General features: G+C 32.0%; 13 protein-coding genes across 13 annotated transcripts; 5 read left to right on the forward strand and 8 right to left on the reverse strand.

Annotated features, from left to right (window-relative positions):
* Nucleotides 1-140: 140 nt before the first annotated feature.
* On the forward strand, nucleotides 141-2237 carry LCD1 (Lcd1p; the record flags this gene model as incomplete). The annotated part of the gene is made up of 1 exon (XM_019184660.1): nucleotides 141-2237. One exon carries the CDS (start codon nucleotides 141-143, stop codon nucleotides 2235-2237), a length of 2097 nt encoding a protein of 698 aa, XP_019040677.1.
* A 196-nt stretch (nucleotides 2238-2433) lies between these two features.
* RPL37B (60S ribosomal protein eL37) lies at nucleotides 2434-2825 on the reverse strand (the record flags this gene model as incomplete). Its single annotated transcript, XM_019183298.1, has 2 exons — nucleotides 2434-2693; nucleotides 2798-2825. 2 exons carry the CDS (start codon nucleotides 2823-2825, stop codon nucleotides 2434-2436), a joined length of 288 nt encoding a protein of 95 aa, XP_019040678.1.
* Nucleotides 2826-3792: 967 nt separating this feature from the next.
* On the forward strand, nucleotides 3793-5361 carry WICANDRAFT_62030 (FHA domain-containing protein; the record flags this gene model as incomplete). The annotated part of the gene is made up of 1 exon (XM_019183299.1): nucleotides 3793-5361. The coding sequence occupies one exon, from the start codon at nucleotides 3793-3795 to the stop codon at nucleotides 5359-5361; it is 1569 nt and encodes a 522-aa protein (XP_019040679.1).
* Nucleotides 5362-5642: 281 nt separating this feature from the next.
* On the reverse strand, nucleotides 5643-9045 carry GIN4 (protein kinase GIN4; the record flags this gene model as incomplete). The annotated part of the gene is made up of 1 exon (XM_019182562.1): nucleotides 5643-9045. A coding segment is annotated over exon 1 (3123 nt), but the record flags the coding sequence as incomplete, so codon positions are not given.
* Nucleotides 9046-9076: 31 nt separating this feature from the next.
* SMT3 (SUMO family protein SMT3) lies at nucleotides 9077-9580 on the reverse strand (the record flags this gene model as incomplete). Its single annotated transcript, XM_019186270.1, has 1 exon — nucleotides 9077-9580. One exon carries the CDS (start codon nucleotides 9578-9580, stop codon nucleotides 9182-9184), a length of 399 nt encoding a protein of 132 aa, XP_019040681.1. The 3' UTR covers nucleotides 9077-9181.
* Nucleotides 9581-9653: 73 nt separating this feature from the next.
* WICANDRAFT_83597 (uncharacterized protein) lies at nucleotides 9654-9809 on the forward strand (the record flags this gene model as incomplete). The annotated part of the gene is made up of 1 exon (XM_019185567.1): nucleotides 9654-9809. One exon carries the CDS (start codon nucleotides 9654-9656, stop codon nucleotides 9807-9809), a length of 156 nt encoding a protein of 51 aa, XP_019040682.1.
* A 580-nt stretch (nucleotides 9810-10389) lies between these two features.
* Nucleotides 10390-12729, forward strand: WICANDRAFT_104549 (PSP1 family protein). The gene has a single exon (XM_019180419.1). The coding sequence runs from the start codon at nucleotides 10708-10710 to the stop codon at nucleotides 12250-12252; it is 1545 nt and encodes a 514-aa protein (XP_019040683.1). The 5' UTR covers nucleotides 10390-10707; the 3' UTR covers nucleotides 12253-12729.
* Nucleotides 12730-12751: 22 nt separating this feature from the next.
* Nucleotides 12752-13414, forward strand: WICANDRAFT_15330 (phosphatidate phosphatase LPP1; the record flags this gene model as incomplete). The annotated part of the gene is made up of 1 exon (XM_019180641.1): nucleotides 12752-13414. A coding segment is annotated over one exon (663 nt), but the record flags the coding sequence as incomplete, so codon positions are not given.
* Nucleotides 13415-13490: 76 nt separating this feature from the next.
* Nucleotides 13491-14529, reverse strand: WICANDRAFT_83600 (uncharacterized protein; the record flags this gene model as incomplete). Its single annotated transcript, XM_019185568.1, has 2 exons — nucleotides 13491-14038; nucleotides 14076-14529. 2 exons carry the CDS (start codon nucleotides 14527-14529, stop codon nucleotides 13491-13493), a joined length of 1002 nt encoding a protein of 333 aa, XP_019040685.1.
* A 660-nt stretch (nucleotides 14530-15189) lies between these two features.
* WICANDRAFT_62036 (uncharacterized protein) lies at nucleotides 15190-15813 on the reverse strand (the record flags this gene model as incomplete). The annotated part of the gene is made up of 1 exon (XM_019183300.1): nucleotides 15190-15813. One exon carries the CDS (start codon nucleotides 15811-15813, stop codon nucleotides 15190-15192), a length of 624 nt encoding a protein of 207 aa, XP_019040686.1.
* A 939-nt stretch (nucleotides 15814-16752) lies between these two features.
* Nucleotides 16753-17350, reverse strand: WICANDRAFT_62037 (uncharacterized protein; the record flags this gene model as incomplete). The annotated part of the gene is made up of 2 exons (XM_019183301.1): nucleotides 16753-17177; nucleotides 17221-17350. 2 exons carry the CDS (start codon nucleotides 17348-17350, stop codon nucleotides 16753-16755), a joined length of 555 nt encoding a protein of 184 aa, XP_019040687.1.
* A 1213-nt stretch (nucleotides 17351-18563) lies between these two features.
* WICANDRAFT_28517 (uncharacterized protein) lies at nucleotides 18564-20233 on the reverse strand (the record flags this gene model as incomplete). Its single annotated transcript, XM_019181499.1, has 2 exons — nucleotides 18564-19089; nucleotides 19155-20233. 2 exons carry the CDS (start codon nucleotides 20231-20233, stop codon nucleotides 18564-18566), a joined length of 1605 nt encoding a protein of 534 aa, XP_019040688.1.
* A 449-nt stretch (nucleotides 20234-20682) lies between these two features.
* WICANDRAFT_78108 (opsin family protein) lies at nucleotides 20683-21612 on the reverse strand (the record flags this gene model as incomplete). The annotated part of the gene is made up of 1 exon (XM_019184661.1): nucleotides 20683-21612. The coding sequence occupies one exon, from the start codon at nucleotides 21610-21612 to the stop codon at nucleotides 20683-20685; it is 930 nt and encodes a 309-aa protein (XP_019040689.1).
* Nucleotides 21613-22781: the final 1169 nt, after the last annotated feature.

A 22781-nucleotide genomic window follows, 5' to 3' on the forward strand; every position in this document is an offset into this window, starting at 1 on the left:
ATCTCAGCTCTTCGCATTCTGAAATTTTTTTTTTCCAAAAAAGATTACGTAACAATTTGACCTTGTAAAAAGTACAGATCAAAAACAAAAACATCAACAATCAAATAAACAAGAATCAAATCCAAAAAGAGGGTTTGATTATGGATTTATCACAGGTCTTTGATGCTGATGATTTCGATGATGATGATGATGATGAATTTGATGACGATGATGATTTCATAGCGCTAACATTAAAGCCACCAAAGCAAATACAATCAACTCAACCAACTTCGAATATAAATACTCAGCGGCCAACTTTAAATAATGTTACTGAATCTCAACAGCTTCCAGAATTATTAGTGGCAAAAGGTGAAATTGCAGTACTTCGATCCAAGATTGCAGATCTGGAAAAAGCTAGGATTCATGAACGTGATGAATTATTACAAAATGGTCAAAGTGAAAAAGAAACAAGTAATCATAAAATTATGGCCTTGGAGAATGCTGTTCAAAGATTAGAAGATGAAAGAAAATTTCTTACTGTGGAAATTAAAAACCTAAGTAATCTTAGGAAGAAAAGGAGAATCAATGAAGATACTCAAATGGAGGACGTGGAACAATCAGTACCTATTACACCAGAACCAATAATCCCACCACCACCAACATCAACAAACACAATACCTAAACCAAAACCACCAACAATTAAATTAGCACCACCTAGAACAATCAATGAAAATTCATTATTTATGGATTCTATATTAAACCATACAATCATTGGTTGTCAAAACACCACAATGGATTTTTTATCACATATAACATCATCGATACCTTTCCAAAATGATCAAGATCCTTCTTTTAAAATTGATCCTAAAATACCCATATCAACTTCAATTTTACAATACTTGGTTGAGAAACATGAAACACTAAGATTAGATTTATTAATTACAAAATTTTCACAAAATTTAACATTATTGATCCAAACCATTTTCCAAGATTCCAAATCTTCAAAATTATCAATCCCCTTTTTAATATCATTATTACATGCCACTATATTATTTAGACCAAGTGCAATAACTTCAGAGACAATGACAAATTTGATATTATTCACAGTGGATTTAATAACTCATCATATTTTCATAATTAAAAAACAAGAAGATTTAACATTAATTCAAAAAAAATTTATGATTCCTGCAATTCAAAAAAATTTCATAAATAGTTTGATCTTAATATTCTCCATAGATTTATTAGAATCATTGTTTATGAATTGTGGTAATGATGAAGTATTAACTCAAAAAATCTTGGAAATTATATCTAGTCAATTAACTCAAATTTTCAAAATAGGATTCGGTTCAAATTCTTGCTTGGTTGTTATGTTTTCACTTGTTGAAACACTTTTAATAATTGGTCATTATGATGGGTTCCCCGAGGAATTAATTTTATTATTAACTCAAGTTTTAAATAATGGATTCAAACCAAGGGAGAATTTATTTTTAAATGGGATGAATAGAATTTTAGGTGATGATGAAAGTTGTCAATTAATTTCAAATTTAATAACATGGGATGGTGTATCTGATCAACCTTGTGTTGTTTATTCAAAAACCAGTACATGCTCAAGACATGAATATCATTTAATCAATTTACAATTAAGGATATGTGATTTATTTGAAAAATTAATAATTTCAAATGATGATTTTAATGATCAAACAACTTTTTTCAATAAAAACCCTGTGATTTTAAAATTATTAGTTGGTACAATTTCTAAACAACAAGAGTATATTTTCAAGTCACCAAGAAGTGATTGCACTCATTTACGTTCAAAATTAATTTCATCAATAATTAAAAACATTCATTTAATTTGGGAATTAAATTTCATCAACATTAAGACCCCACCAAGGATAACAAAAGATACAACACATGAATTAATTATAACATTATCAAGAATTGCATTTAGTGCAAATATAACAAGTAATGAAGCTACGGATTTTTTATATCAATTTAGAAAATTTGATAAGAATTCAATAGTTTTCAATAAATGGTGTGAGGAACGAGCAAGAGAAATAAGTCATTTATCAATAAATAGTCAAGAGGAGGAAGGGAATGACAATGATTTGAATACAATAATCAATGCAGAAGTTGGGTTAAGTAATGGATTAGAATTTGCATATGATGATATAGTTGTTGAATTAGCTCGTGATATTTTAGAGAAATGTACAACTATGGATGAAGCTGATAATTTATATCTATCCATGAATGCAGTTTAAGAAATAATAATAGAGCTTTAATACATGAAGAGATTCTTCTTTTTTAACCAAAAGAAAATATCTTTATTTTATGATACAAAATACAACCGATTTAATAGTGATGCAAACATTAAAAAAACACATTCATCATATTAAAATTAAACCCTTTTCTAAAAATTCCTTGCTTTTTTATTTGTTTTGATATACATCATTGGATTTAAGCAGATTGTGGTTTAGCAACACCGGTTTGGAAGTTGTTTTTAAATCTTCTTGGTAAGTTTTTCAAGTATGATTGACGACCAGTACCAGTAGTTCTTCTTCTTTTAGCTTTCAAAGCCCAGTTGTGAGATCTGATTTTAGCTGATGGGTAACCACAAGCAGCACAGGTTTTTTTTTGGATATGGAATGAACGACGACCACATCTGTTACACAAGGTGTGTGATTTGTTGTGACGTTTACCGAAAGATGGAGTACCTTCTGTTGGAAAAAATTGTGTTAGTGATCTGTAATTAATTGAATATTGGGCTTTATAGGGAGATGTTGATTAGAACTAGATTCATTGGGGGTTCCTTAATCCTTACTTTTGATAATTGGTATTCTTGAGCTCATATCTTGACAATCATAGGATCTTACTTCTCTATTCGCATCTCTTATTAATATTGATTATTACATTCAGTTCCCTTTAGTTCATTCCTTCTCTTGGTTCTTTGTATTGATTCTTGATACATCTAATTTCTTCATAACGCTTCAAATTATTGACTTCATCACATTTCACCTAAATTCTTTCATAGTCTCTAGATAATCTACTTCTCCCTATTGACCCTATTCCCTATTCTCTTCTATGATGTCTACTTACTACCCATGTTTAATGATTACTTTCTTGATGTGTTTATAGAAACCTCTTTGTATAGAAGTTTTTGAGTCGTATTGAATTTTTGTTAAAACTTTCAACACAACTTTTCGCTGCTGTTGTGCGAACCGGAAAATTCCACAGGCCAAAATTTTTTCAGCTGTAGTTCGCGAATTTTTTCTTTTTGGGCGCACAGAAATTTTGTTTTGGCAACGGGGACACACGTCCCGAAAGAGACTCTGAGGAAAATTCGCGAAGAAGGGGGGAAAGTTGTGACTGGTTTGTGGTGTTGGGATGGACAGGAACGGAGCCATTAAGAAATAAGATCACATGACTCTGTTAGGGCTGATGAATTACAAAGGAGAGAAAGAGTTGAGCTACAATCACGTAGAAACCACGTATAGACATCCGGTTTTTTGGAGAATGATGATACTATAGGCTAATTATGACACTAATAGCCACACTAAACTAATTAACTAACACAATCCCCTTGTTTCCTGTCTTTAATCCATCATTCACTAACAAAATTCCAAATTTTCACGCGTCTTTGTTTACATTTCACAATCTCAAAAAAATTGACGTGTCTTGCATTCAAGTGTAAACAGTACGCGATATTGCAAAAACAGGACTTTGGAAAACATCATCAACAGTTCAAGAAGAAACAAGAAACACAATTCAACCAGAAAAGAGAACGACACTGCTATTTGAAGTTGACAAGAATTCATCATGAGCACGTCAGGTCAATTCCCACCATCTTCACCATTCTTGGATCATCATCAAGAAGAAGATGCGGATCCATTTAGTTCTAAAACTTCAACCAATGTCACCAATCAATCCAAAAAATTTGTTATAAATACACCATTCAATAAAGATAATTCAAAGACTTATCCAACTCCAAATCCAAGTTCTTCAACTGGTGTTCGTTCTTCATCTCCTGCTCGTCAAAATGCAACCATAACTAATAATACTGAAATTGTTCAAACTCCAGATAGAGCTTCATCTCCTCAAGAATCAACATTCTTGGGTTCAGAAAACGTTGAATATAAAGATCCATTAAATGATGTTTTAAGAGCCAAGATCACTTCAAATCATACTACAACTCTTGGTAGATCAAGTCGTTGTGATTATTTTGTTAAAAGTAAATTTGCATCTCGTGTTCATTTGAAATTACAATATGATTCTGAAAGAAATGAATTATCCATCTTATGTAAAGGTTTCAATGGTTGTGTTATAAATTTTGGTACTCAAATTTATGGATATGTTAAACAAGTTTCAAATCATTTATTTTATTTCCAAAAAATTGAAGAATTTGAAATTAAATCAGATGATGAAATATTTCATGATATTTCTTTATTTAGAGGTGAACAAATCACGGTCCCATATATGGATTCTTTAACTTTGGAAATTAAAGATCATGTTACAGTCTTGGATGTTTGTAATGATGATTCAGAAACTGAAGATGAATTACCTGTTTTAAACACTAGATTTAGTTCAGTTGAACCTGGTAAAATTGAACAAGTTGAAAGAATTAATGTTACACCAGTTGAATCGGGTGAAGTTAAAGAGGTTGAAGAGAAATCAGTTAAAGATGTTGAAGGAAACCCAATTGAAAAAGTTGATGAAGCAAAAGCTGAGGAAACAGAATCCAAATCAATTGAAAAGACACCGGTTGAAGTGAAACCAGTTGAGGTGAAACCAATTGAAGTGAAATCAGATAAATCTACCCAAGATGTCAAAGAAAGTTCACAAAATGACTTTAAATTAGCTACCACCAAAAAATCAAATCAACCATTACAACCAAAATCAGAATCATCATTAAATAAAATCCCACAATCACGTCGTCGTAAGGCAGAACCAGGAATTTCACCACAAAAGAAAAAACCATTAATTAAACATTTACAACCTCGTGATAAGATTTCCCAATTAAACATTAAAGAAATTGTATCTACAGTGGAAGATTTAGCATCAGTGGAGAATGTTTTAATTAATCATTTAGCATTTTCAAGAACTTCACAAACTCCATTATATACATTACAAACAGTTAGTGCAATAACACAAAACTTATCAAGAACTCAATTACGTGCAGTTTTATTTCAAATTCAAAGTATTGGTACAATTTATAGAAAGGGGAAAGATGCAGCTGGTAAACCATTAGATGAAGAATATTATTATGATGTGGAGAAAGATGATGATTTAGAAAGAACTAAATTGGTTAGTTCTATTAAAGGTGCAAGTGGGTTAAGAAATTGTAGAAAGACTCATAAACAATATTTTTGGAAGAAACCTACAAAATGAGAGATATTGGCTTTTGTATATTATGTGTATATTATTGAATTGATTGTGTAATGAAAATCATGTAGACACAATTAGATACACTCACTAAAGCTCATGATCACTTACAATCTCAATCACAATTAATATATCTATTAACAAAAAATAGTTCTTAAAACAAACAAGTATACAAAACAAAAAAAAGTAACCATTATACAAAGCAAACCAAAACAGTAACATCAAAAATAAAAAACCAACAAATAAAAATTGTCTCTACTTCTTCATCTCCCCCATCAATTAGAAAATGCCAATACATTCTCTCTATTCAAAATTCTTTCAATCTCATTAATCAAAGTTTTAAAACTCTTAGTAGAACCTTTCAATTTTTCAAACTTGATACAACTTCCCTTTTTACCATACTGTTCAATATTCAATTTAAACCTTGTTGAATTCAAACTCATTATATTATTTTTAGAAATTTCACCTTCGATTAATAACAATTCATCATTTGTCTTGATGTTTTTCAAACCATAATCATTCCAACCTAATAATAATCTTTTCAAAGTTTGATACATTTCAGTGGATTCATAAACTGTGTTTAATGTCTTTTGTTGAACTGAATGATTCCCACTAAATCTTCTAAAGAACCCACCATTATTAGTATTGGAGCTCAATTGTTCATGATCTTTTTTACCTAATGACCATTTTCTGAAAAATCCACCACCACTTGAACCTGTTCTCTTGTTGTTTAGATCATTAGTAACATCACCTAATGGAGCTTTAGTAACTTTAGTTGTTGACACTGAAGGGTTGATCTCTTTTGGAGGTGAAGGAGCTGATCTTTTAGGTTTTGGTAATGGTTTTGGTTCAACTTCAGGTTCTTGTTCATCATCATCATGGATTTCCACTTTAATTGTGGATTTTCTTTTAGGTTTGATAGGTTCATAATGATCAGGTAAATCAGGGATATTCAAACCTTTATACATTGAATCATCAGCATGTAGTTTCTTGTCATCTTGAGGATTAACAACTGGTGTTGATTCTTCTTGAGATTCTTGTAATGCGGTTAAACGATCAGCATAACTTAATCTTAGACCACTTGATTTAGATTTTGAAGTTGAGAATTCAGCCTCTTCTGGGATTAATGGAGATGGTTTATAAGTGTTATCCAATTCTTTTAATGAAGTTAAATTTGTAAATGAATTTCTTGTTGAATAGATTGATAATACAGATAATCTCTTGTTTGAATTTGAAAAATGACGAGATTTTCTAGTAACTTGAGGAATTTTAACTTCTGCAATAGTTTTAGGACCATTAAACCCATTTTCATGTTTATCCACAATTTTTTCATCTTCAAAATTCTTGGAGACTTGCTTTTGTTGATTTGAAATTGATTGTCTTTTCAAATCTAGGTCAAATTTTGAACCAAGGAATTTTGATCTTCTTATAGCTTGAACAATTGAATCATTTTCATCATAATAATTGAATTTTGAATTTTTCTTTTGATCTTGATTAAAATTTAAACCTGGATCTAATTTTGATTTTGGTCTTGATTCTAAAGGATGAGAAATTGCTCTTTGTTGAATCTTGGAGATTTCATCTTTATCCAATAATTGAGAATTTCTTTGAGGTGTTGGACCTGAAGTTGAACGGATTTTATTATTTTGTAATTTTGGTTCTTTAGCAGCTTCTATTTCCTCTTGTCTTTTCAATTCAGCAATTCTTTCATCTTCCAATTTCTGTCTTTCAAGTTCCTCTTGTTTACGCAATTCTTCCTCTTGTAATTTCAATTGTCTTTCTAATTCCTCCTTCTCTAATCTTAATTTTTCATATTTTTCATGATCAAAAATTTCATCACAAAGAGTTGCAAAATTTGAACTTGTTCTTTTAGCTTCTTTATCAATATATTCCCAATCATTATCATTTGCTAATTTAGCATAGACTGAAATCAACCTAGTTGTGATTGAATTTCTCTTTGATGTCAAGATTGAAGTTCTCATACTTCTTCTTTTGGAAGTTGATTTTGTAATTCCAGTACCAACATTATTTGCCTTAAATTCATCAATAATTGTTTTTGGAACAGGTGGTGTGTTTAATTCATTAATATCTTTAATAGATCTTCTATTCTTTGTGTTGAAAGAAACTGGTTTCTTATGAGAAGAACTAACACTAATAACTGATCTTCTGTTTTTCTTTGGAGTTGTTGTCTTGGAGGAACCACTTGAATTTGAAACAGACCCACCATTTTGAACAGACTTTGCAATTGATAAAGATCTAGCCAAACTGTTATTATTACTTGTTAAAGATTGGGTATGTCTATAACGTAATAATAAGAAATAGAAAATTTTCTCAGTTGTTGAATGAGGTTTCAATAAATTTTCAATAATTTCAGCTTTAGCACGTCCATGCCATAATATAACTAAATTATCCAAGATTTGATCATCGATTTCATCAATTGAATTGATTTGGTTGAGATAAGTGTTTGGACTTGGTAATTCATTCAAAGTTTTCAAATCTGATTGATTTAAAGGGTATTTTAATAATAAAGGATGATTTAAAATTTCATGAGTTTTAATTCTTTTCGAAGGTTCCACTGTCAACATTTTGGAGATTAAATCCTGAGCTTCAATGGAAATATCCTGAGGCATTTCGAAAACACCATTTTGAACTTTTAATAATAAATTTCTAATATTTTCATCATCAAATGGTAATCTACCTGTTAACAATGCAAATAATATAACACCACAAGACCAAACATCACTTTCAAACCCATGATAATGTTTACCAGAAACGATTTCAGGAGCAGCATAATGAGGAGAACCACAACTAGTTTCTAATAAACGATCATTATTCTCCAGGGCAGCCATACCAAAATCTGCAATTTTGATATTCAAATCATGATCAAGTAATAAATTTTCAGGTTTTAAATCACGATGACAAATCCCCAAGGCGTGACAATATGAAGCACCTAATATAATTTGAGTGAAGTAACGAATAGCTTCCTTCTCTAATAATGGACCTTTTTCCACTAATAAATCAAATAATTCACCACCTTCCACGTATTCCAAGATTAAATATAGGGATTTTGAAGTTTCCCAAACATCATATAATCTTAGCACGTTTGGATGGTTTAATAATTTCATGATGATGATTTCTCTTTCAATACCATAAGCTAATCCAGCAGCGTCACGACCTTTTTCATCAGAGATTGAAGATTCTAAATTGTTTAAAATTGATTTTGAAACAACTTTAACTGCAGCTTTTTGATTTGTGTTGATGTTTTCAGCTAAAAGGACACGACCAGTGGAACCTCTTCCTAAAGTTTTACCTAATTTCCATGGTCCAATTTTATTAATCTGTGAGGTGTTGAAAGTGGAAGATGATAATAAAGAGGATGCAACTGACGGTTGTCTTGAATGGTAGGACATGATAACCAGTCAATTGAGATTGATTTTAATGAATGAATGAAAGTTGGATTGTGTTTAATTTAATGAAAGAAGTTGAAAATGTGATATAAATCTGAATTCATTTTGAAATCTTGAAATTTTACAGATTTTAATTAAAACGTTAGGTTTAATACGCGCATCCCTTTAGCAAAAAAAAAATTGGAACGCGTTTGATGAAAAAAAAAAAACGCGTTTGATGAAAATTTATAGGAATTTTAGTTGGAAGGGGTTAAATTTATGAGATTGAGAGGATGGTATTAAGAGAGTAGAGAGTATAGAGAGTTATTCAATTGGTTAATAGATTGTTAAGTTAATAGTTTAATTATTAAGTAATAGAGTATTCAATTGATTAATTCAATTAATAGTTCAATTGCAATTAATTAATCAATTCAATCTTCCTACACGTCAATAGCCAATCTCAAATTAACATTAATACACACATTAACAACCACCGATCTAATACAATAGTTAGTAAAACTCAATAAAAGAATACTCCAATCACTCACTTGTTCTTGATGAGCTTCAATCACATCTCCATCTTCTAAATCCATTTCATCAGGAGTAGAATCAGCATTAACTCTTTGACCTTCATACAAGAATCTTATGGACTCTATTGATTTCCCTTGTCTTTTAGCAAAAGCTTCCATTAATCTTTTCAAAGGTGTAGCTCTTTTAATCTTGAAAAAGATTTCACTTGAACCGTCACTGACTTTTAAATTGATGTGGGTTTCCGATTTGACGTCTGGTTTTTGTTCAGAGAGGTCTGGTTTGGTGTCACGGGTTTCAGAGTCAGACATGTTTATTTATCTCAGTTCAATTTAATCCAATTGATTTAATTTTATTCAATTTAATCCAATTTTGTTCTTGTTGATGGCAAAAGTTGAAATTGTTTTTCCAATTGAAAAAAACAAAACGCGAATTTCGAAATGGAAAACGGATTCGCGAATTGAATTGAATAAGAAGGAATTTGAGGATTGGATTGGATTGATATTGGATGGGAATTTGATGGTGTATTGGTTTGGATAGAGTGTGGGTTGTTTGGGGAGGTTAGCTAGTTAATTGAGTCTTTTTCTGGGTGTTTTTTGAGTGGTTTTAGGGTGAGTTTGAGATCTATTGACCCTTAATGTGACTAGTCATTAGAATGAGTTTATAGAGAATTGATAAATAGAAGAGTGAAGAGGAGAAAGATATTAGATCAAGTACTTGTTGAAATAGATTGAAAGAGAGAGTATGAATTTGAGGTATGAAAAGATCTTTGGTAATCATGAATACTAGAATGAACAGAATAAGAAGCATGAGTATCAAGATGATGATAGTATAGTCTATTCCATATTCATAGAGGTATTAGCAATAACTAGTTATATTTAGAACTGATATCAAAGGATCTTGGAATGATTTATAGTTGTATAATGTCCAGTGACTAGAACAAATGACACTCATTACTGCTCAGTCATTCGTGATGGGTATAAAAGGTTCAACATAGTAATAACCAATAAAGACACTAGTAAGACACTAGACACTAACTAATACCAACTCATTAACTAACCAATAACTAACTAACTATTACACCAACTCAACTCATCTCTTCCTTTACGTAATAAATCCCATTAATTTCATTACCCCAGAGTCATTCAGATGAGCTCACGTTACATAAGCAGGAATTGCTTTGACAGGAGGAGTAACTGAGGATATAAAAGGGAGAGAGAAGATATAATAATAGATTAATAGATTATAATACTATAGATCTATTATATTATCATACTATTATCATATTATACTATACTATATTGTCATTATATCATTATATCACCTCTTTGCTATTCGCACTCCACATTTCATCCTCGAGAATCCAAAGAAATTTTCATCATCTTTTATACCCAACAACCATCAACACCAATCAATACACAATAAACCTCATAGAACCATGAATCAATACAATATCTGGAATAATAATAACCCCAATAACTCCAACAACAACCAACACCATCAACAACCAACTTCCCATTTCAATTCTGGGTGGTCATTCCCAGAACAACCTCAACAACTTCAACCTCAGCAACAACAACAACAACAACAACAACAACAACAACTTGATCAACAAATATCTCCAAACTTATTGATCAATAAACTAAACAACTTATCTTCTTCAACAAACTACAACAATTTCTTACAATCACTTGACAACACCACTGATCAAAATTATCATTATGGTGCATCCAACAACCTCAACTATTCAAATGGTGTGAATAATAATGTATTCAACCTACCTTTAGAATTACAAGGTGGTGTTTCCAATATCAACTCAAGAAGACCTTCATTTGCTGCTGAACAATCTTATACTCATTCTGAATCCTCAAACAACCCTCATTCATTGAATTTATTGGCTCATTCAAACAATTTCAACAATTTTTACAACAATACATCTGGTCAACAAAATCAACTATTACAAAATTTTAGATCAAGAAGACCAAGTATTCAAATAAATAACAATCCATCTCCTCAGCAACAACAAGGTAATGGGAATGTGGAACTAGATAATGGACTAGTGTTGAATGGGAATTTAATAATCACTTCATCATCATTAAGAAATGAATTCTCCAAAACTAGAAATTATTTCTGTGTTGCTCAAGCTAATGAATTTTATAATCATTTACAAACCCAAATCGCAAATGATTCATTCCTACAAAAAATAATCATCAATTTGAAAAAATTAAACAATTTATTCAATTTAATTAAACCTTTAGTACTTGTCCTAACAAAAGCTGGGAAATTTGAAATATTATCAACACCAATCAATTCAAACATCCTATTAAACTCCAATGACGTTGTCATTGTGGATGGAGACCGTGGAAAAGATTTAGTCTACATCTTGGATCCAAGCATTTCATTAGATGTTGCCATCCTAATCAACTATTTGAAAAAAAGACAACATTCAAAATCAATGAATTATAACAACACCACGAGTCAACAACCAATAAATCCAATGATTTCAAACACTGTGGATGATTTAGTTAAAGGCCAGGGGATCCTTGATGAAGAGACCCAGTTCCAAATCCCATCAAAACAAGTACTAAGATTTGCAACATTCCAAGAAATTAAAAATTTACAATTTAAATTAATGGAGGAATTAAAATCTTTTAAAACTTCCTTATTGAAAATATCAAATTTATCAAACTTGCATAATAACCTAACAATCCTAAATTCTGAATATCAATTTGATCAAAAAAAATTAACATTCTTTTATTTTGCCAATCAAAGATTAGATTTTAGAAATTTGATTAAAGAACTGTTCAAGATCTATAAAACAAGAATTTGGTTATGTGCCGTGCCTAAACCACCAAACTATTCAAACAACACTTCAATTGATTTAAATAACGTGGATTTTGAAAATTTTAACGTTGATGATTTCCATGTTCGCAATTTTAATGTCACCTTGAATGAATTGATTGAGAAGAAAGAATTGAATTAGAGCTTTATGAACCGTTCATGAATTAATGTGTCCAAATTATATTCCCTTTTATTATTATATTCATAGATGTTAGACTTCATATAAACACATCATGTCATTATGAGACCCTCCCAATTTTTATATCAGACTTTTTATTTTTTTTATGTTATTATGTTATACTTTTTGTTCCATTCTTGTCTTTATTTATCTTATTTATTGGTTTTATTTGAAATATAGTTATATTATAAAAAATTTGTGCTCTATATTTAAAATTTGTACAACGTAGTTTATATTAATGACGTCATTATATAATCTAGTCACCTGACTATCGCGAATGCGTTTTGTAAAAAATCAATTAACCCATTGAAAATTCATGAATCTAATTGAAATTTCAAATGTAAACAATCAATCAACATCAAATATCAACATGATTATCCAATCAATACAACAATTCATCCCAGAATGGTCACTCGCCATCATCCTCATAACATATTTCCTATCCATAGGTAACAAAACCCATCCATTCCTAAGAGAATTCTTAATAAATGATCCATCAATTCAACACCCATTCACAAAATTTGAACAAGTTAATGATACAACATGTATTTTAATATCATCATTGATCCCATTAATCTCAATAACCTTGGTCTTACTATATCAAAACAATTTCCAACCTCAAAAAATCCTACAATCAAAACAACGATTAATCAAATTCCAATTATCAATATTAGGACTGATCCTAACATTATCAATCACCGGTACGATTACAGTATTCCTCAAAAACCTCATAGCAAGACCTCGTCCTGATTTCATTGATCGTTGTCAACCGGACCCATCCAAGCTAACTTCAAAATTACTATACACTATAGATATCTGTACAAGACCCGATAAGGAATTGATCTTGGAAGGTTTAAGATCAACACCTTCAGGCCATTCATCAATTTCATTCTCCGGGATGACCTATCTAACACTGTTCCTCTGTTCCCAATGGAGGGTGTTTTCGAACAGGACAAGGCTGCATTTCTTGTTTTGTGCTGCGTTGCCGATTTTCATTGCGGTTTGGATAGCATTATCAAGGACTCAGGATTATAGACATCATTTTGGGGATGTTACAATGGGTGGGATGATTGGTGTGGTTGTGTCATGGGGTTGCTTTAGGAAAATATTCCCAAGTGTTGTGGATGAGAATTGTGATCAGGTTTGTTATTTAAAAGAGAATGAAAATATATTGCCATTGTATAATACATCACATGAATAAATTATGCCCATTTACCAATTGCACTCATTATCCCTGCACCTGCAATTATACTCATTATACAAAACATCAATTGTTTCAAATCCCTTTGCGGATTAGAATTGAAGATAAAATCTCGAGCTAATAATTCAACAAGTCCACTATAAATTAATATCCCACATGAAATTGAATCCAAAACACCACTAATAACATTAACATTAAAAGAATTTGAATTGAATTGATGTCTAATACTTATCCCAATAGCTATGGAAATTGGTGTAACTAATCCATACATTAAACACATCAAATATGCCCATATGAATGAAACTTGCTCCCTTGGCCAGGGAACCCCAGATAACCTTGCACCAAGACCTAATCCTTCAAATGATTGATGGAATATTAAGACAATATAAAGCGTTTTAAACTCTAATTCACCAACAGCACCAAGATTCAATCCAATCATTACAGAATGGAAAATAATACCAAATTCCAAGATTAAAAAAGCTGCAATTTGTGATCTAAACCCACGTTGATCCTGAGACTTTTCAACCTCCTCCTCCTCCTCCTCTTGCCCTCATAACCTCATCATTCATGGGGATATGATTCTTACCAATCCCATATTTCCTCTGCACAACAACATCACTCAAAACATCAGTCAAGAATATCAAAAACACAGACCCCATAATCAACGCAGGCACCCAGGGGAACAAATCCCAGCCATCATGAGCACCAACACAACTACCAGCACCGATCTGTAGATATGCTGGGTCTAATAAATGGATAAAAGCCGTAGAGATTATAACCCCAGTTCCGAAATGTCTTGCGAATAAATAAACGTATAATGGCATCTTGATCCATTTGAAACTCTTGGATAACAGGGGAAAAATGGTGAATATTGTGCTCACTATGAATATGACAAATATTGAAGAGATTCGAAGACCGGTTAATGATTGTGCTGTGGTTGTGGGATCGTCGTAATTACCGTGGAGAATGCATAGTTTCCATGATAATGGGATTGAAGGGTCTGTTAAAAGTGCTGTGTCTGGATTGTAGAGATGATTCATATCAGATTTGGGGATTGAATATCATCATGTTTAGGTGATGATGAAGAGTTTTTTCAACACATTGTTTGATGTTTAAATATGAGTGAATAGCCAAGAAATGGTGATGTGTTTTTTTTTCACCTTGGATTATACTCGTGGTTTTGTACATTGTACAATAGAGATGTTGTCTATTTCCATAGAGGTGAGGATATAATTGTTATTTTGTTTTCGTGTGGTTTCTGTTGTCGTTCTAAAATATCTTGATTCAAAGGTCTTTTGTCATCGAATTGTTTGACTCTCTTTGAGCGAACAGACGATAAATAAAAGAATCAAATGCTCAAATAACTAGAAAAGAATAACTGGTCTAATAGTTGTTCTCACTACATCTGAAAAGACTATTTTAAGAGGTCATTATATTAGGATAGGTATAACTACCAATAAGGAGTGTTCAACATTGAAACGATGCAGAAAAAATGGGGTCATGAAAATAGTGTTCCTTCAAAAGAACTGGGTAGAATGAATGTAATTAGCCGAATGTGAATAAATGAATGAGCTGGAAAGCTAATCATTGGTGAATCAATTGAAAATAATGCAAAATGAAGTGTAATAATGGTATTAATTAGGGTATTTTTTTGAAATTGAAACAGTTGTATGCAAATAATGAAGTGATGAAGTGATGGATCAAAAATAAACAATCTTACCAGTACTGTATAAAAACTCTGGAGCTTCAAAATCTCTAGCTTGAATACCCAATTGATTGAAAACTTTTAATTTAACACCAGGAATACCTTCAGAACACTCGTCAGAATTTGCACTTTCTGAATATGTTAAATGTATTGAAAATTGATCTTTTTGGGAATCTATTGGACATAGTGTAAAATCATCAGCACTATTAAACATCAATCTCCCTTCTTTAATTGAGAAAACTGCACGTTTTTGAAATTCTTCATCGTGTTGAGATTCTGATTCATCTTGTTGATGATTATGAATTTGTGAAAGTTTTAATGAACCATCTTTTGATATTATTAATTCTTTCTCTAGTGATTCAATTTCAAATGAACCTTTTGAAGTGAAATGAGCCATGAACCAATCATATTGATCAGTATTACTGGTTTTTTTGGATTTATCATTGGAGTTTGTAGATGAAACTATTAATGAATCATCCCTTTGTACCAAGACAGTTTCTGAATTTAATGAATGATAATCTTTTTCCAAAATCAATGAAACTTTCAATTGGCCTGTTGGAAGTGCAAATATTGGTACAAGTTGTAAAAGTAGTAGACAAATGATTGAAATAAACATCATCTTTGAAAGCGAGTGAAGAAATGTGATACTGATGGAAAGTAGGTACAGATGTATTCAAAAAGCTTGATTCTTTGGAACAACTCGAGTATAAATACACTTAATCACTATTCCATTTTTAGTTTCTTTATTGACATGTTCGCTTAATGATCTGGAGATGGCTAGCATATCACCTAAAAATAAGATAAACAATTTTTTTTTTGTGTAAAGCTCTAAATTTAGAATTTACGTTTCCCGAGTTCCTGCATTACCAAAAAATGTCATTGTGCATCATTGTGCATAGAATGGAACAATATTTCCCAAAAGGGCAAATGGCGGGTTGAGAAATGGTCAAAAAATAATGACTTTTTTCCAAACCCCATGGGAAATTGAAAATGAATTAATGAATTGCATGGGGTGATTGAGTTGGAAGAGAACTAAATTTAACGATTGTGTTGTGTTAGTTGAGGTTGGTTATGGTAAGAGGTCTCTCTAGCATATTTTAGTTGGAAAGATATTCAACGTTTGAATGTAATTGATGGTCTTGATTTTCGTTCGCTTTTACGAGCACATGGTGAAATTTTGAAGGTGTAGAAGCTTTTGACTTTTAATGGTGTAAATTTTAGCTAAAGTAAAGGTATCCAAGAGCCAGCTTGTATAGTGAAGCTGGTTAGGGGGAGAACCAACCTTCCAATAATCAATCGATGAAATCTATACGATGCTGTATCCTGGATCAGGCTTATTGTAGGACCCTTTTCAAGTGATGAGGGCTTATGATATACGATTTCAAAGATCATCAACAACAAAGATACAAGATGATCTACAAGTTCAATTCATATAAAAGATTAGTTGTATTAAAGATATAAATAAATATTAAAAAGAATCATTAGAAAAAACAGCACACATGATCATGACGAATTAGAAGGTTAAAAGATGCAAAACGAGTTCAAAGATCTAGTATACCTAGATCAATAAAACAGCAGCAGCAGCAGCTAAACCACCTAAACCGGCTTGTAAAGCAGCAGCACCGTTTTCAGTTTGAGTAGCGAAAGTTGGAGCAGCACTTGATGAAGAAGTGGAGTTTGATGATGAAGAACCAGATGATGAAGAACCAGATGATGAAGAACCAGATGGGGTGAAATCTGAAGCTTCTTGACCGTTCTTCAAAGTAGCACGTAAGGCAACTGGGTTAGCACCATTACCAGCGATTAAATCTCTGTTTGAAGCATCAATGTTGAAAGCTTGAGAATCTTTGTAAGCAAAGTAACCACTTTTAATTGAGAATGGTTTTGAACCTTCTGATGATGAAACTGAGATTGAACCATCTGAGTTAACTTTGGCATAAGTACCATCAGTGAATTTGAATTCACCGGCATCAGTGATAGCACCTTCAGCGTAGTTGATACCATCGGTACCCAGCAACTAATTTACCATCTTTAGCAGCAATTGGGGATAAATGGTATTGAGTACCAGATCTGATGGTTAATAAACCAATGGTTTCTGAGTCAGCAACGACTAATGAAGCTAAAGCTAAAGCAAAGAATGAAATTGAGAATTGCATTGTTGTTGTATAATGTGAGCGAGTGTTATGTAAGTGTGAATTGATGTTCAATTGACTTGATGATGGAAAGATGAGATGAAGAATTTGTGTAAATCTTGGGAATCTTGAGCTGCTTATATACCCATTTTTTGACATCCAATTTTTGCAACATGGTCCATGGTTTCCCCTGACTTCACGTTTGTTTGTTTACATTTTACATAAAACTTAAAAATAGCCAACCACTTGAAGAATTTGGGTGAACGTCATTTCGTCTCGAGATCATGTTGAAGCGGCCTTTTGGATTCCTCGAGGGTTTTGGCCGAAAACAGCTAAATGGCGTTACCAGATTTGGACAAAAAGAAATGTGGTGAAGAAACTCATTTTTGACAAATATGACGACAAATTGACTTGAAACAAGCACAAATTCAAGGATATTGGACTGAAATAGTGGGTCATTTTGAATATGTTATTACTTAACTACAAAATGTTTTTTAAAAGTGCCTTCGTTTATTTGTTCTACGAACAAAAGTTTTTTTTTAGACCGCGTGCACTCCCACGCACAATAACGGCCTGCATGAATACAACTGAGAAATTGTACTTCACTATCGGCCCAAATTAATCCCATTGCACAGAAACAATTGGGCTTTTGTTGACAAATGCACAGAGCAGTCTGTAATATATGACAAATCGTTGTGAAATTTGTAATCCGTAAAGTATGGATATCGTTCAATTCTGATTCGTAAGTACGATAATTTGATCAAGAAGTGTATTCAAGTTCTAAAGCCCTACGATGAAATACAGTCTACTATACGAAACTGGACCAGGTAGTGAGCACCAGCTTCCAACTTTAGGGCTCGTGGACCCGAGGAGGGTGTAAGCATGGTCCATAAAGGGTTCTTTTAGGGTCTTGAATTACTGAATTCTATGCGGCTTCTTGTAAATAAGCTTTTGCTGAACTCATCATTACCCCAGTTACATCTTTTCAAAATGGGCTTTTTAGGGCTTTCCCAGCCATTTTACCACTGAAAACAACTACAATTTGAGCAATGTTTTGATTGTTTTGGTCAACGGGTATCCAAAATCTCTTCATCTTGATTATATTTAAGAAGTTATACTTGAAAAACAGACCAAAGGGCAACGAAAAATCAATGTTCAAAACAGTACAAATTTCAAAACAACAAATTTCACTGTGTACAAGCCAGCATTCTAGAATCATTGAAACTGGTACCTGAAATCATGGTGCATCAATAACAAAATCACTTTTACCACCCTTCTTTTCAATAACTTTAACATCATGAATAACCATTTTTTTATCAACAGCTTTACACATATCATAAATGTTTAATAATGCGATATTCACACCAACTAATGCCTCCATTTCCACTCCAGTTTTCCCTTGACAATCCACTATACTTTCCACTTTTATGGTATGTGTATCAATGATTTCAATTTTAACTTCAGCTTTTGTCAATTGTAATGGATGACATAGAATTATCAGATCAAATGTTTTCTTTATGGCTAATATCCCTGAGATTCTTGCAATACTTAAAACATCACCTTTCTTATTACTATTTGATTCAATTTGTTGGATTGGAATTTCATTTGAGAATTTGATGAAACCTGAAGCTGTTGCTCTTCTCTTGGTTATTTGTTTATCTCCAATATCAACCATTTTAGCTTCACCTTTTTCATTAACATGGGTTAATGTCTTGGTGGAGTAGGGCCTTATACCAAATCTGTGAATCAGTGGATTCGTGTTTCTATCTATTTGAATAAATATTAGTATTTGTTTTGAGGGTATTTCATAATTTTGTTCAAAACTCACCCACCAATTAAAATCATAGGTCTATTAGCCATTTTTGGCAATTCGTCTAAACCAGCATGTTTTTCCTTTTTGCCCTTCACAGCTTTACCAACAACTTCCAGGATTTCAGATTCATCAACACCAGCTCTTAATAAATTTTTAATTGAAACTTCATCATTACCAAACAAACATACTTTTAAATTCCCATCAGATGTTATTCTTAATCTTGTACAATCACCACAAAAATCAGAAGTCATTGATGTAATGAACCCTAACTTCCCTTTAAATCCAGGGATTTGGAAAATTTTTGAAGTTTCACCATACTTATGAGTCAATTGTTCAATAATTGGATGTTTTGTTTTAATTATGTCAATAATCTCTTTGAAACTAATAACTTTCTCCACTTCCCACTTATTCCCATCGAATGGCATATATTCAATAAATCTAACCTCTAATGGATAATATTGAGCTAATTTAACAAAATTTAAAATTTCATCATCATTTAATCCACGAATAATAACAACATTTAATTTAACTTTTGGTATACCTAATTTTAAAGCAGTTTCTAAACTTTTCAAAACATTTGATAATCCATTCCTTCTTGTAATTAAAGTGAATTTCCCCTCCACTAAAGTATCTAAAGATAAATTTAATGAAGTTAATCCAGATTTAGCCAATTTTGGTAATTTCCTATTCAAAGCAATTCCATTACTTGTAATACAAATCTCATTCAAACCTTCAATTTGATTTAAACTTTCCATTATTTCCAAAATATCTTTACGAACAGTAGGTTCACCACCAGTTAATCTAATTTTCTTAACGCCTTGTTTCACAAACATTTCAGCAATTTGAATAATTTCATCAGTGCTCAAGATTTGAGAATCTGCTTGTAATGGTACACCTTCTTCAGGCATACAGTATAAACATCTTAGGTTACAACGTTCTGTTATACTTATTCTTAAATAATCATGCCTTCTGTTGAAATTATCAGTAAGGAAATGAGTAATTGGTTTGGCATTCTTAACTGCATCCCATCTTTTAGCTGATGTTTCTGAGAGTGATGGTCTTATGGCAGTTGAGTAGAGTCTCCTTAGCAGCATTTTCCAATATTGAAATCAATGGGTTAATTAATACCTTGATTAATGGCTCATCAAGGTTCGACTGAATGACAAATTATCCATTTGGTTTTGAAATCTTCAACAGTTTGTCGTATAAAATCGCTGATAACAAATCTGTGATCCACAATAATTTTATTTTCCGCGCTTTCTGTAAGGGGACACATCGATACTGATTGGTTAGATATTATATAATATTCGCGAATTGGTTTTGTAAATGTGACAAACATTTATTAAAATTATCGTGGCTATTAAGATTTAATACTATTGTGATAGTTAATTGATTCATAATTCATAAGGCGTAGGGGACAAATATAATTGGTAGCAAACTGGGAGGTAGAAGATATGTTCATATCAAAAAAAAAGTTGCACCACGATTATCAAGTTGAAAAGGGTATTTAAACTTCTATATCCTATCATGAATAACCAATACATTAAGCATGTTGAGTTTCTAAAGCACCTTCATCTGGATTCTCTTGATTTCCAACTTCAGTTTCACCAGAAGCTCTTAGTTCAGGAGAAGTTTGCTTTTCAACGTCATCACCTCTCGTTGGTAAATGTGCTTCATTAATAACAGTACCATGTTTATAAGAATCAAAAATCAAAGCCAATGGAATCAACCAAAAGTTGATTAAATCTAAAACACCGTAAAAGACACCTTCAGAATCTGGTTGAATAACATTACCACCTTCACTTAAACCCCAACAAACTGGATATAAGATGAAACATAAACTAAAGAATGGAACTAATAATTTTGTAATCAAACTTGTTGTTGAAGCTGTTTTAAATTGATGGTAAAAGAAAATTGTTATCATAAACAATTGAGAAGCAACACCAAAAGTCCAATAACCCCATTTATAAGAAGAATGAACAACGGAACCAATCAATAGACCCAAGACTAATACTTCAGTGGAACATATTTGCAAGAATAAAGTTTGGAACAATTGAAGATAATCAGTTCTTGATAAAATGTTTTGAGCTAATGAATTCAATTCGAATGTATACAATAAACCTGGATAAGCTAAGAACCAACCAATATATCTTGCATAGAAAACTTGTCTTGTATCATCACCAATTTGAATATGGTTGAACTCCACAGCAACAGGAGCATAACCTAAATTCGAAGCTAAAGTGTAATAAGTAAATGCTAAAACAGCATTAGAAGATAAGGTACCAACATGGAACATTGCCTTGTTTCTTCTTTCTTGAGTGCTTGATTTATGGAAAACAATGAAGATCGAAGCATGTAATAATGCAAATAATCCAAAGACTGAAAAACATGTCCAATACCAATCTGAACCATGATCAGTAATACTGATACCAGCACTTGATTTGTTAATTAATGTAGCCTCGTTTCCAGCCATTATAGTAATTGAAAGTTGTTAAATTTGTAGTAGTTTTGTTTGTAATCTGAAGTTTGTGTAAAGTATTATGGTACTTTGTTATGGAAATGAAAGCAAACAGATGAACCTTGAGGCCATCAATGGCTCTTTATATATCTTTCAATTGATTAATACTTCCTGTATAATAACTCAATAATTCACAGGTGTAGTTGACGGAATCGTCGGTTTGTAATCTCACCCATACTGTGAAGTATAATTGTACTATAATTTAATTATCATACCATCATATTCAACAAACAAGCAAAAAATTCTAGAATTTTAGCTTGATGATCACCAATATCAAAAAAAAAAGGTGCGGTTCAACAGGGTCATCAAAACCTATATTGATCAAACCATAAAAAAGACCAGCAGCTTAAACATTACTACCATGAATAGCATGGATAAAATGGCATCTTAATCATCATCTATTTGAAAAGTCTGACGATATTATTTATATTCCCGTGTGGTCCCTTTGTATAATATGCTGTCTATCACACCGAAACAATAGACTTAACTGCTCACCATTAAATCAGTCACTTTCAGACGCGGGTGTGAACGGCTACTAAGGGCCCATGATCATAGTATGTGATTCATTGAGAATGACTCCATTGCAACAGTTGTCTATCGTCTGCGCCGCTTGAGCCTATTAAATTCGCAATTTGTTAATTAATGAAGTTTCTGGAATTTTTGTAACGTGATAAACATTTTTTTGGTGTCATTTTGGAGAGCGGGGCTTCGAACCGGATGCTTCCGTTTTGGGCGATTGCCTAATACGGACGGGAATAAATATTTGAGGTAATCTACGCAGAGTTTGAAGAAATGTGTTGGTGTTCTACTGAATTATGTTGATGCTGTTACCTGTTTACTTGATCCTCTGAGATATCTCTGCTGAGGTATGACTATCGAAACTAGCTCCTTCACTTGATCAAAATCACAGAATTGAGCATGGAGATCTTGGTTCAACATTTCAAAGGCACCGTGAATCGATTAAAAATTAAGTAAAACACACCACTGGAACAAGCCGATACTTAATATGAGTTCATTATTTGGTAACTACAAGCTCAAATCAAACTGTTGAATGTTGGGTATTTGTGATTTCCTGAAACCTTTATTACTTCTTTGCCTTTTTGAACTATTTACATGTTTATATC

Source organism: Wickerhamomyces anomalus (genome assembly GCF_001661255.1).
Source record: "Wickerhamomyces anomalus NRRL Y-366-8 unplaced genomic scaffold WICANscaffold_2, whole genome shotgun sequence".
Lineage (NCBI taxonomy): Eukaryota > Fungi > Ascomycota > Saccharomycetes > Phaffomycetales > Wickerhamomycetaceae > Hansenula > Hansenula anomala.

Bases quoted from the DNA above. Each gene is read 5' to 3' on its own strand.
- WICANDRAFT_104549 (XM_019180419.1), top strand. From the start codon at position 10,708: ATGAATCAATACAATATCTGGAATAATAATAACCCCAATAACTCCAAC.